The following is a 12,995-nucleotide window of genomic DNA, read 5'->3' as shown; positions in this document are numbered from 1 at the left end:
TGGAACAAGTTGCTGCACCACCATCAGATTATAATCTTCATGCTGGTAATGGCTGAATATTTCCTTTTGCCTACCCCAGATAATGAGCTTATGTACACTCCGACAGCTTAACTGACGTAGCTGTAAGCAGATAATTTAAGGCAGACTGAAGCTGACTAGAGTGTATGTTCCTGCTGTGTTTGTGAGGGGTACTATTGGACATTATGAGGATTCCTCTTGCCTATCTCCAGCCATAAAGCATCTGTTCTGATCATTTAGACTTTCCTCCACAGTTAGTGGTGATCTCTCCCATTTTCTGCTTCTCTTTGAAATGAGAAAAACTGCTCTGTGGATGTGCCCCTCAGAGTACACCAGAAGCATCAGTGACTACAGTGGACTGTAGAATTCATCTTACTTCTAGGCTACAGGGCAAGCAGCACATTGTACTGCAAGTGCTTATGAACTAGAGTTTGTTTCTTGTTGTAGGACAAGAAACCTGTCCTTGGGAGGTCATTGCATTGTACATGCTGATTAAAACTGTTTCAGGATTTTTCCTGATAAAAAGTCTTTACAAGCTGTAAAAACAGAGAAGAGTCAGATGTATTTCCTTAATTGCGGAATGCAGTGAAGCTCTAGCAGAGCTAGGTACTCATCCTTTCTTCATTCTTGCCTCCTCATCTTGGACCATTGCCTCCTATGAACATGTAGTCTGAGTCATGAAGCACAGTAGATACCATAGAAATATGGTGTGGCAACCAAAATAATTAAGGGCAATCAAGACTCCTTTCACTTTCCCTATCTGGCGTAACAGCGTCAGTGACTAGAATTAGCAATGTAATGCTCAATTCACTAAAAAGTTGAAGGCATAAAAGATTGCAAGAACAGACGAGACTCTAGTAAAGCTTTCACTGCATTCACCTTTAAAGAGACCAGCTTAACTGAGAATAGCCACACTAAGGTGGCAAGGCTCTCTTCAAATTGCTTCAATTATGAGCACAGGTATTTTGAGACTTCTGCTCTGTGGCTTTCAGCCTCATCGTTGTTCTTTTTTTTTTTTCTAAAAAGACTCCTCAAATCACATAAAGTTAACTATGCAGAGAAGGAAAAAAAAAAGAAATAGAGGCGTACCAACAATTGGCAGAAACTACTGAGACCTGAGATAACTCTGGCAGCTGGAGACATGCACAGACACGGTGAAGTCTAAGCACGCAGATAAGCTGTGTTCTGCCCACGCCCAGCTCAGACACAATTTGGCTTTGGAGAGTTACAGAAGCACTGGATCTCTGAGTATCTCCCTTGAAAACATCTTCGTGATGTTCCTTGCTAAAGCTTTGCTGAGTGGAGGAAGTGGTGGTGGTCATGGAGGGAACCTTGCACGTGGCCTTGGAGGTCTCCTAACTGGAGGTGGACGTGGAGGGAATCTTGGAGGACTTGTTGGAGGTCTTGTCAATCTTATAAGTGAAGCAGCAGCTCAGTATAATCCAGAGCCACCGCCACCTCCTCGCAATCATTTTACAAATGTAGAAGCTTATGAGAGTGAGGAGATCAGACAGTTTCGTCGCCTTTTTGTCCAGCTGGCTGGAGATGATATGGAAGTGTGTGCCACAGAGCTAAGAGACATCCTAAACAAAGTCGTTTCCAGACATCCAGACTTGAAGACAGATGGCTTCAGCTTAGACACATGCCGCAGCATGGTAGCCGTGATGGACAGTGATACAAATGGCAGATTGGGCTTTGAAGAGTTTAAATATCTGTGGAACAACATCAAGAAATGGCAATGTGTATACAAGCAGTATGATACCGATCAGTCGGGCACTGTTGGGAGAGCTCAGCTGCCGGACGCCTTGAAGGCTGCAGGGTTCCACCTGAATGAACAACTCTGCCAGGTAGTTTTGCGCAGATACGCTGATGAGGACGGTAGCATGGATTTCAACAACTTCATTAGCTGCTTGGTACGACTGGACAGCATGTTCCGGACCTTCAAGTCCCTGGACCAAGATGGAGATGGACAGATCAGAATGACCATTGAAGACTGGCTGCAGCTGACCATGTATTCGTGAAGGCGCAGCAGAGAAGAATAAGCTTCATCTGGAAGATATACATGGAAGACTACAATCCTGTACTAGAGAACTGTAGTCTTTTCTTTGTTCTAAGGTAGATGTAGCTAGTGGTAGATAGCTCAGCTTAAAGTGTTGCAATTCCTCTTGTGCATGTATTAATCTGCTTTTCTGAAGGGTTTGTGTAAGTTGGACAGCTGCATAAGTCTGTCTCAGAAAACTATCTCTAGACTCTGAAGTGAAAGAGTATGTTGAAGTTATTTCTTCATGTAAAGTGGCTTGTATTTAACTATTATATTACAAGCTCCTAAGTTTGGTGTTGCTTTGTGATGTTACTGTTCTGATTTGTCAGCATTCACTAAGCTAGAATAAAGCTCTGCTTGCCTGAAGGCAATCACTGGTAAAGAGAGTTGTGCAGTTATTTCTAACAAGGGGAAAACCATGAGAGTTGCAATAACTATAATGATCAATGAATTTACATAATCATATTTAATTTCCTTCCTACTTCTGCTTTTTCATGCTTGTCTGCTGAAGCAAAACCTGAATGGTATTGTCAGTTCTACTTGCTGGCCAGGAGAAAATTGAAGACTTACATAAGGCTACTTTTACAATCTTTTCCTCTTTCCTACAGTTCCATTACCTAGTCTTTTCTCTCTTTTCTTGAAGCCTTATTATAGTTATAATGAAACCAACTTCGTATTTAGCAAAGCTTGCTTTTTAATGCAGTCACATAGCAGAGAGCCAGCCAAAATCAACCTCTGGCTGAGTTAAGTTTTATCAGCGTACAGCATCCCTTTCAAGCTAGTTACGCAGTTCTGTCCGAGATGTCAATTTTTGAGTAAAAGAAAAAGGAATAATATGAACTGTCGAAGGTGCATTTCTTGGAATTAAGGATTACACAGTTATGAAAACAGCTCTTGTGCTGCAATGTAAGAAGGCAGGTTTCTCAGCAGGGCTCTGCTGCTTTAAAAGAAAATTGTCTAGGGTGTGTACTAGCTGACTGGAATGTGAAAGGATGAGTGCAGTAGGCAGCCTGCGCACTACATGCAGGCTCCAGATGTAAGAGTCCACATGCCCCTGCCCCTCCCAGGGAGGCATCGGTGACTAATAGAGAAACACCATGTAATACCTGCAGGGCGTCTGAATGCTAATGGGGTATTGTGGTTTGGTTTAGTTTCTAAATTTCCATAGCTTTGATTTCTAAATCTTGCAGTTACACTTGGCAAACAGTATTTTCCAAACTGATGAAATCTCCTCCCTTATGTACCTGCGGAAGCCTTTTACTTGCAACTTAGGAAAAAGTAACTTCCAACTTTTGCTCAGACTTTTTTTCTCCTGCACTTTGTTTAATACCATACTGGGTGACAGAAACAGTAAAAATATTCATATTCGCCCAAATTGTGATGAAAGAGGTTAATTCCTTCTTAATGGCATCCACTCCCCTCCTAGTTATTCAATGGAGAAGCACAAAGTTATCCACAGTAGCTGTGAGTAACAGAAAACTGAACACGAGGGAAAGTGTGATACCTCTAGGTGAGCACCATCCTACCAGGTGTGTTTCAGAATTTCTCTTTCTGACCAGTTAGAACTTGCATGTAGCAACAGGCAGTGGAAATTTTGGTGTTACAGCAATAGCCTCTTAGATGTTGAGCCTGGATACGAACACAAGAGGTGCATCTGCAGTTCCTCCTCAAATGGTCCAGTTGTAGCCCCTCTACAGTAGCCCTGTAAGTGACCCAGGGTTTACTCAGCTAATCAGAACAGGAATGGCTAGTGCGCACACACACACACACTCTTGAATTTTCCTGTTGCCTTACATAGTGAGAAAAAAGTTTTGGGGCCATAGTACTTTAAGCTTTATTGACTGAATCTGTCTTGCAGAGAGCTTTGCCAACTGCGTAAAGCTGACTGATTATCTAGCCCTAATCTCCTTGTGCAACTCTAAATGGGGACTGTTTATGACAATGCAAAGTTTCTTGTTTCCCAAAGTGTAAGATTTACTGTATTATATTAAAAAAAACAAATAAACAAACCCCTAGTTACCATAGCATGCTATAGTGAAAATAGTAGCAGAAAACTAGTTAGCTTAAGTAAACAAGGATTGTTGAGGCTGTGCTATGTTTTGGTTATTTTGTGTAACATAAATACAAATATATAAATATTGATGTTCTACTTTGCTATTTAGAGAATTGGAGCTCAGCTCACATGTTGCTTCCGTAAAATATTCTCGGGTGCGTAGGCTGCAAACACGGCTAGACACGCATAGAAAGACTATTGCAAGTGCTTGTTTGCAGCGGTGCTACAGGAGCACTGAAGGTTTTCCTGCATTTTCAGTTTAACTCCCATCTCTTTTTTCCCAGCAACAGCCCTATCATTTCTCCTTAACCAAAATGCCAGAGCATTTGGAAGTTAGCCAGCACCCTAGGGTTTAGCAGAGCTAGTCACAACATGATCTCCCAAGTATAGTAAGTTTATTTCCCAGAGTTGTGTGTATCATAAATACCGCACTCAGTTTTGATTACTGGGTTTTAGCACTTTAGTAAAAGTAATATTTCCCTTATTAGCGATTAACCCACATAATTTTTCCATGTGCAGCCAAAGCTGGGTTAACTGATTTCAGAAGTTGTTTTTTAATGAGACTATTTTATTTAAAGTTTACTTCCAATTCTAATGGCATCAAACAATCCTTCACTAAGAACAGAGTCTATAAAACTTTCCAAAAATAATATGCCATGGAACTTTGTACACTCTTGCTTCAGTTGTTTTAAGAGTTTAGGTTTATAACAACAAATTTTTAAGTTAGATCTATTATTATTATGAGAACTATAATTCAGCCAAAATATCTAAGTGAAACTCTGCAGCACAGTGAGAGCACATATTTGTAAATAAAATTTGAGAGAACATTGTCCTTTTCTAATAATTAAAAACTGTTAAGTTTTATCCCTTAGACACACATAGACATGAAAGTAACTTAAAGACTATTCATATTTTTGCTAAAAAGTTTCCTTAAAATCACAGGCCTTTAAAGTACAAGATGTCCAAAGATCGCATGTCTTCAAAAAAGTTTGGTTAGACCATCAATATAAAGAAAGTAACAGTTGTCCATGCAAATAAGCATTGAAGGCTAAATGAAATTGTATCTCAGCAGTTTTAAATCCTGTCAAATAGAGCTTGATGAAGAAAAGCTAGTACTGAATCCACTATTACACACATTTTGTAATCAAGAACTATCTTAAGACCTAAATTCAATAACAAATCCCAATTTCATAGAACCCAAGATTTTCAAAGTGCTCTCCAGAGCAGCCTTAGCATTTCTCCACGGGCAAGCTCCATATTCCACTATTCAGCAGCAGAAAGCCAAGAACAGAAAGGTTAAGGCTGGTATGCTCAAGTGGGCATTAGAAGTTGGTAGGAGAGCCAGAAATAGAGTCTAGATCTGGCTGCTCACTACAGATTTACCCAGGAGACCACCCCTCTCGCTCGACTGGAAAAGCTTTATGCTGTCCTCAGATTTAGGGAGTCCACTTTTTAAAAAAATATTTTTCTTCTTGAAATGTGCAGCGCATTATCCACAGAAGGAACTCCACTTTACACTTTTGTTTGCTTTTAAGATGTTTTTGATGAATGCCCTTATTGTGAATGTTCCAAACTATGAGCTACTACTAATCATCTCTACTATGCTTTCATTAACTACTGTGTGTCCCTTCACCTAACGCTTCTTCCCTAGACTGGATGCTTCCCAAAACACTCAAGAAACTTTCAGTGTGGTCACAGGAACACTACTGACTTAAGCATGTATTTCAATGGGCATCTGCCATTTTCCCTATCTGCAAATATAATGCAGCTTACATATCACTTAATCACTTACATATCAATTAATCACTAATACCATCAAAGCAGGCTGCAAATGTTTTGTTGATGTAGCTTCATAGTTAACACATTGAAATGTTCATTCAGGTCAAAACTGGAATTATCAGAGAGGCTGTTACATGAATTCATTACATTTCTTGCTTAAAAGGTAGGACAGGATGTAGGGCAGTGCATTTGCTTCAAAGAAAGGCTTAAGATAGACCAGGTAGATTTACTGCATCATCAGGCTGAACTTTCACTGGCATATATTTTATAGCTGAAGGTTCTTAGGAAGAATTAACTCAAGGCAACAGCCTCACTGTTCTCCTGTTTATTCTAGGATGTTGCACTGGTCTCTGAACTTTAGCAAACGTTCCAGTGCTGCAGGAACTGTTTCAGTTACCTTAAACATGTGTATTCCAGTTCTTCCTAGAGGCTTCTCTAAAACTTCTCAAAAACTTGTAAGTTGTCTTTTTGATTGGGTGTTTATAAGACAGAAATTGATACTCAATTTCTAGCTATTCAAAATACATATATTGCTGCTTCAGCCCTAGTATGACATATATTTAGCGAGCTGTTAGTATTTTTTCCAGGAAGAACAAGTACTCCTAGCATTGTAAACCATCTTAGTGCATGTTGTATAGTTGATTTGTATAACAACTTTTAAAGTGATTTGCTATATAAACTATAACTACTGCCATACATACTTTGGTTACAGAATGGAGACGGCACCATTGACTTCAGAGAATATGTGATTGGTTTGTCTATTCTTTGTAACCCGGCCAACACAGAAGAGACTATTCGGATGGCATTTAAGGTAAGTTCAATTTAGTGTAAATCTGCAAACCTGACAAATCAAGACTGACTGTACACCTAGCTTTCAAATCATAAGCTTATAGCTTCAATCTGTTATGCAAATGTGAGTAAAACTCTTAAACCAATTGACATTTAGAGTATGAAGGGGAGGGGGAGAATTGCAGGCATGAGCTTCATAGAAAAGGGTTTCAAAAGCCATGCGAAGGCACTAATGAATATGTAACTTGGCAGACTAACTCCAGAAATGATTCAGCAGCACTTGCAGTTTTTTTGCCTGAGGTTTTTTTTTTCTGCTGTGATTCTTCAATGTCAAAAGTAGACAATAGATGGAGCAATATCCTCTTGTGGGTCAAGTGCTCTGTAGAGTCACTGTTGTTAACAAAGACATGGGGAAAAAAAAAAAATCAAGGAGGGCTATTTAGGACTGACACATCCAAAACTGGGCTGATTCTAAGAGAATCTATTGGCTTGTACCATGGTGTGCTGATAGTACAAGCAGTCAAGGAGCAGTAGCTCCTTTCAGATCTCCGTTACAAGCAGGCAATATGTGACCAGGGAGGCCCAGGATGTGAATCCTCAAATAGGAAAATGCTTGAGTGACTTCTTTTTTTTAGGAGATCTTTGACACAGATTCAGTTCTTTTATCCACTAATCTGTTCTTATGAACCATATTGAACAATACATTTGAGATATGCATCATGTTCATCTTAAACTGGACACTTTTTAGTACTGATGCATACTTGAGAAGTAACAGAATTTTTATGGCAATTCATTATATCCACCGGCTGCTTTACAGATAAGCACTACAGCTGTTCAGAGTGCTTTCTGCTTTTTCAAGGATGTTTTATCACTACAGATTCCTGTGGAGAAGCAAGCCTAGCAGTTATTGTTGCCATTTCATTGTTTTATTTTCTAGACTTTACTCTTCAGTATCTTAACAGTTGTGCTGATTATAAAATTAGTAATTTGTTTTAATTCCCAGTTCCAGCGGGAAATGGCTGGTTCAGCTGGTGGAAGCCTGTTTCAGTCTAAAATGGAACCATGGGTTTCCTTTTGCTACTTGTTTTCTCTGCCACTGAATGTACTTTCCTTCGCTATGGGAAAGTTTGCCTGTAGCAAGTATTTAAGAATTACAGCCAGCCATCCCTTGTGTTTCTCAAGGGGTTGATTCATAGCAGATGCTTACTATCAACTGCGCTGGGAAGTATGGGACAATCAGTGTACATCTACTGCCTGCATTCCAGTCACAAAAATTCCTTGTTAATTACACTCATTCCTTAGTAGGTGACAGACCACATATACTACAATTTAGGTAATTTATTTCAGAGTATAAACTAGGCAAGTTTAATCTGATCGTAACTTAATCAAAGTTAACTTAATGAAAATGACGACGGAAACCTAAGACATTCCCGTATACAGTGGCTGAATCCAGTAGACCCTTAGCATAGCTCACGGTAACAATTAACATAACCTTTGTTTTTATGTTTTGTTTTGTTTTTATCAGTTTTGTATGAGTTTTATTACTGAACTAATGCTGTGAGCTTGGTTTGTTGTTGCAGGTTTGCTATTCTTCTTCTCCTATTGGAGAATATTCTAATCCCAACTACAGCATGTACATTGCTTTGCTGCTAAGTGTCTGCTTAGTCTTATTCCAGAGAAAATACATAAAATCTTTTGCAAGAGAAAGTAGCTGAGATGCAACCAGTCTCTTTGAATCCCAGGCGTTGTTTGCAGATCAACTCTTGAATACTAGAAACCTAATATGGGTGGCTGATGTGCACAGAAGGTTCATAGGCAAACTGATGCTGAAGTATTTCTACTCATAATGTCTTTTCCAGCTCTTTGACATGGACGAGGACGGCACTATAACGGAAGATGAGTTTGCTTGTATCGTTCAGTCTGCTCTGGGGGTGCCTGAGCTTGATGTTTCTATGCTCTTTAAAGAAATAGATGCAGATAAGACCGGGAAGCTGTCCTATGGTAAGTTATGTCCTTTTGTAATGAAGAGTACTCTGATAGTCATGTTGACTGGGAGAGTGTCCTACCTTTTTTCTCCCTAAAATTATCTGATGGTTCTCATACTCTGTTTCTGGGGAAAACTGCTGAAGCACAAAGACTTCGTGTGACTTGCCTGAGATGCTTCAGAGGAAAAGTCACTGAAGATTGGCTTCAATAGAAGAAGCAGGCACTGAAATTTTCTTTGATTCTGTTGCTGCACTATAGTATCTGTATTTTTTATATTTTTCAGATAAGTTCAGGGACTTTGCACTCAAGCATCCAGAATATGCCAAGTTGTTTACTACATACCTAGAGCTACAGAGATACCAGATAGATATGGAGGAGGATGACATTGAGTCACCTGAAATCAAACACAGCCCAGTTAGAAAGAGTACAATCCCAATTCCAGAAACAACACCAATTGCAAGAAATAAAGTCTGTCCTGAAGGCAATGAAGAGGATAACTCCAGTACCTCTGACAAAAAGGATGACTGAGAAGAGTTAAAGAATTCAGCTCTTGAAATCTACAGGATTTTTTCCCTAGCTATTCATAAACAAAATTGATATAAAATAGAGATGGAAGTTATAATTTAAAAAAAAAAAGTTTCTTTTTTACTTTCACATCAGGAGGAGTTATTCCTGTTTGCGTGTAAGGGAAGAAACACTGTAACGGTTCTGTCCTTTATGTCGGTATCACAGTACTGGGAACATCGTTCACCGTCTTCCAAGTTCATGCTTCCACAGAAGTAACAGATGTGCTAAGAGGGGTAAGAGGTACCAGCACTGCAGTGACCTCTCAGAAAGGAGACTGAGGAGTCCATTTGTGTAAAAACAAGTGGAATTTTTGGTGCTGCTTAGTTCCTCTACATCCTCAACATGTCTTAAGGGGAAAAAAATTATGCCAGAGTCTTTTAATTTGCAATATCCCTTAGCCTTTCTCAAGTTTCTGAGACACACAAATGAGTTACCAGAAGCTGAGAGTTGAAGCTGATGTTTTCTTTTAGCTGTCCTTAGATTTCCCTTAACTACTTTGAACTATAAAGCCTAAGGTTCTGAGCAAGACATGCTGATTCACTGATGTTAACAGAAACAGCTTTAGGTTTAAAGGCTAGTTAAAGATGGAAATGGCTGCACTTCCAACGACAGAAAACTAACTGGAATTCTAAGATAGCAGCTCACAGTCTACCAGAAGATGCAGACAGTAAGACTCAAGAATTAATGGACTATTTCAAAATAGATTACTAGATGTTGTCTACAGTAACGACTGTTCAGGATCACATTAGGAGGAACATTTCAAACATCAGCCTATTTTTATTCTAGTAATTATCAACAGAGGAATGTGACCTTGCTCTGCAAATCTTAAAAGGCAAATATGCACTTAAGCCGTAGTTCCAGTAGTTAGTATCTACTCTGAAGTTGTCTGCTAGAAACCATGCTTGCATTACTGTGCCATTTCTCAATATATTCTTTGAGTTTGATTCAAAACCAAGCTCTTCCTAGTCAGTTATTTGAGTATGTTTTGCCTCAGTCCCCTCTAGTGCACTGGAAATTGGGCCTTTACCTTTTTCCGTCCTTCATTTGAATGCACTTTATATAGTATTTAAAATATATAGGTATTTGCACAAGTAACTTTTAAATAAAAACTTGAAAGCGGTGGAATGACTAGAGTATCTAGTACCAAAAATAACCAATTTTCAGCAGGTTTTATATATGAAACTGTAACCTCTGCCTCTAAGTTACTGCTTGCGTTGTCTGGCTGCAAGTTCATTGCCATGTTTAATATTTCTGTGTTTATAGTTGTGCCTGTCCTGATGTTTCACATGCTTAAAATAAATATCTATTTTTTGAAAGACTACTAGAACAGCTAAGTCTTTTTAGTACAGTGGGAAGGGTACTCTGTCTACCTTAAGGGGCTTGGGGGATTTCCAGGAAATCATTCTTATGACATCTTACCTTGATAAACACAATGCAACCTGAAGTTGGCATTTTTAGTTCTCAGTGTGATGGCACTTTTATTTATGGTAAGGGTAGAAAAGCAGGACAGAACTGATGCTCTTCCAAAGAGTTACTTCTGATGACTGTCTCAGCCAGAGGGGATATGATACAAAGAAGATTTGCAGGTACATGGAGAGATACCACCATTTTCTGATGGAAAACAAAGCATTGCCATTTAAAGGTAAAATGAGTGACCTCAACCATAGTTGAGAAGTAACAATCACAGCTTTGTGCAATATGAACATTAGGAGAGGATTTTCTTTCACTTTAGAAAAGGAGAAGCAGGAGTTACCCTAACCTGGCTGTACAGTTCGCTGGAATACATGTTAATTTCTTGGCAAAGATGCTTTTGCCTAGCGTGTTAACCCCAGTCATCAGCTTTTCAACCAGCAGTAACTTTTTCAAAGATGACTTCTATTCCAACCAGTAAGAAAAAGCTAGGTGGGTAAAAATGACAGACATCCACTTCAACGTCTTGGAATGCCAAGGGTGCCTTAGGCATGCTCCTGTTGAATCCAGCCACCTTCAACAGATGGAGCACTATGCTGCCCAGTAGCATAGCATATTTAGGACTAGTGATTTCATAAAAACCTATAAGTCATGCAAGCACTTTGCAATCAAAGCTAAAAATATTATGTATATAAATCTACGTATCACAATAGTTTAAGGAGGAAAGGCCACAAATGGGTTTGGTATGTAGCAATGATTCAGCTATGCTCTGAAGAGAAATCAGCTAAATGCTAGAGACACTAACTCAATATACACACATCTGCTTGATGTGCAGGAAGGGAATACGTTAATTTCTAGGCATCATCGTGCCTCAGGGAGCTTTTAAAAGGACCAAACTAAAAGCAGTCTGCAATAAACAGGCATTACATTAAGTGGCAGAGCAGGAACTAAACAGAAGAGAAGGTTAAAAATACTAAACAGAAAATGGTTCTCAATCAGGCATTGAGGGATGACACCTTTCTGCCTGAGACTTCCTGAGGTGCTTCTTAATTCTACAAGGTGCTTAAGGATCATTTTGAGTCCCACACAGTAAAGCTAGAAAGGTATATTTGGTCCTGTGTTAACATAGGAACTATCATTTATTTAATCAGTACTCCTCTGTCCTGCTGTAACATGGATTTTATGATAAATCCTTCACATATACCAAAATAAGACATTGTAAAGTATATAGAAACTAGCAATCTTAACCGAACAAGGGTGAGAATCAGATGAGGACAAATCCATTACAAGAGGAAACACAACTAGTTCTCAAGAACAGAGGTCCATGGGCTGCTGTTTTTCATGTTTTCTGATAACTTTGTACGTACACTATCAATAAATCTCATTTACATTTTTTAAAAGCTAGGCTCCTGTTAATACATGAAAGGCAATGGTGGGTCACCTAGAAAAGCGGACCTTCCTTGTTCACCCTGGAAGAAGGAAGATGTTACTACTGTAAATCCTGATCAATTTGTTTAAGGAAGGTGAATCAACAGGGTCTCCACTGGCCAGACTACAGGTTGATTTCCAAGGGAAAGATCTTCTGATCCAATAAAATTAAAACTGTATTTGCACTTCCTTTGCTGTTATCAGTGGCACTGCCTAAAAATGCAGAATTAGAGATAAGACACCCAGGTTTCAAGTCAGATCATACTGCTATATCAGATCTGGTCCTAAATGGCCAAAACCACATAGTTCCTGGCTGGTTGCTGTCCATCAGTAGAACTATGAGGGGCAGTAACACTTTCAGAAAGCACCCAAAAATGGATCTCCTATTCTCACAGCCAATAGCTGTGCAGCATCAGTCAGAGGTACCAAGCCAGGCAGCGGCTGCTGCTTCTGAGCTTTTGTACTCATCTACAGTCATCAGAACAAGTTAGGCACCAAACAGATATCATCTACCTGGACTTGTGCAAAGCTTTTGACACTGTCCTGCACGACATCCTTCTCTCTAAACTGGAGAGGCATGGGTTTGATGGATGGACCACTCGGTGGATAAGGAGTTGGCTGGATGGCCGCACTCAGAGAGTGGTGGTCAACGGCTCAACGTCCATGTGGAGACCGGTCACAAGTGGCGTCCCTCAGGGGTCCGTGTTGGGCCCAGCCCTGTTCAGCATCTTTGTCGGCAACATGGACAGTGGGATAGAGTGCACCCTCAGCAAGTTGGCAGACGACACCAAGTTGTGTGGTGCCGTCGACACGTTGGAAGGGAGGGATGCCATCCAGAGGGACCTTGACAGGCTGGAGAGGTGGGCCCGTGCCAACCTCATGAAGTTCAACCAGGCCAAGTGCAAGGTCCTGCACCTGGGTCAC

The 12,995-nt window shown here is 39.9% G+C and overlaps 2 protein-coding genes across 2 annotated transcripts in view; both read left to right on the top strand.

The window, feature by feature from the left end:
- LPCAT2 (lysophosphatidylcholine acyltransferase 2) overlaps nt 1-10,554 on the top strand; it is a 33,284-nt gene extending 22,730 nt beyond the window's left edge. Inside the window, exons 12-14 of the mRNA XM_086757967.1 lie at nt 6,604-6,702; nt 8,540-8,681; nt 8,950-10,554. Of these exons, the coding sequence (XP_086614093.1) occupies nt 6,604-6,702; nt 8,540-8,681; nt 8,950-9,194 (486 nt within the window). The 3' untranslated portion in view covers nt 9,195-10,554. The remainder of the gene's footprint in view (nt 1-6,603; nt 6,703-8,539; nt 8,682-8,949) is intronic.
- On the top strand, nt 1,036-2,126 carry CAPNS2 (calpain small subunit 2). Its single transcript, XM_010125833.2, has one exon. It carries the CDS (start codon nt 1,293-1,295, stop codon nt 2,037-2,039), a length of 747 nt encoding a protein of 248 aa, XP_010124135.1. The 5' UTR covers nt 1,036-1,292; the 3' UTR covers nt 2,040-2,126.
- Nucleotides 10,555-12,995: the final 2,441 nt, after the last annotated feature.

The sequence above is a fragment of the Chlamydotis macqueenii genome, chromosome 13 (assembly GCF_036417535.1).
Source record: "Chlamydotis macqueenii isolate bChlMac1 chromosome 13, bChlMac1.mat, whole genome shotgun sequence".
Lineage (NCBI taxonomy): Eukaryota > Metazoa > Chordata > Aves > Otidiformes > Otididae > Chlamydotis > Chlamydotis macqueenii.
The sequence above is the reverse complement of the archived record's forward strand: the minus strand, read 5'-3'. Positions and strand labels throughout refer to the sequence as shown.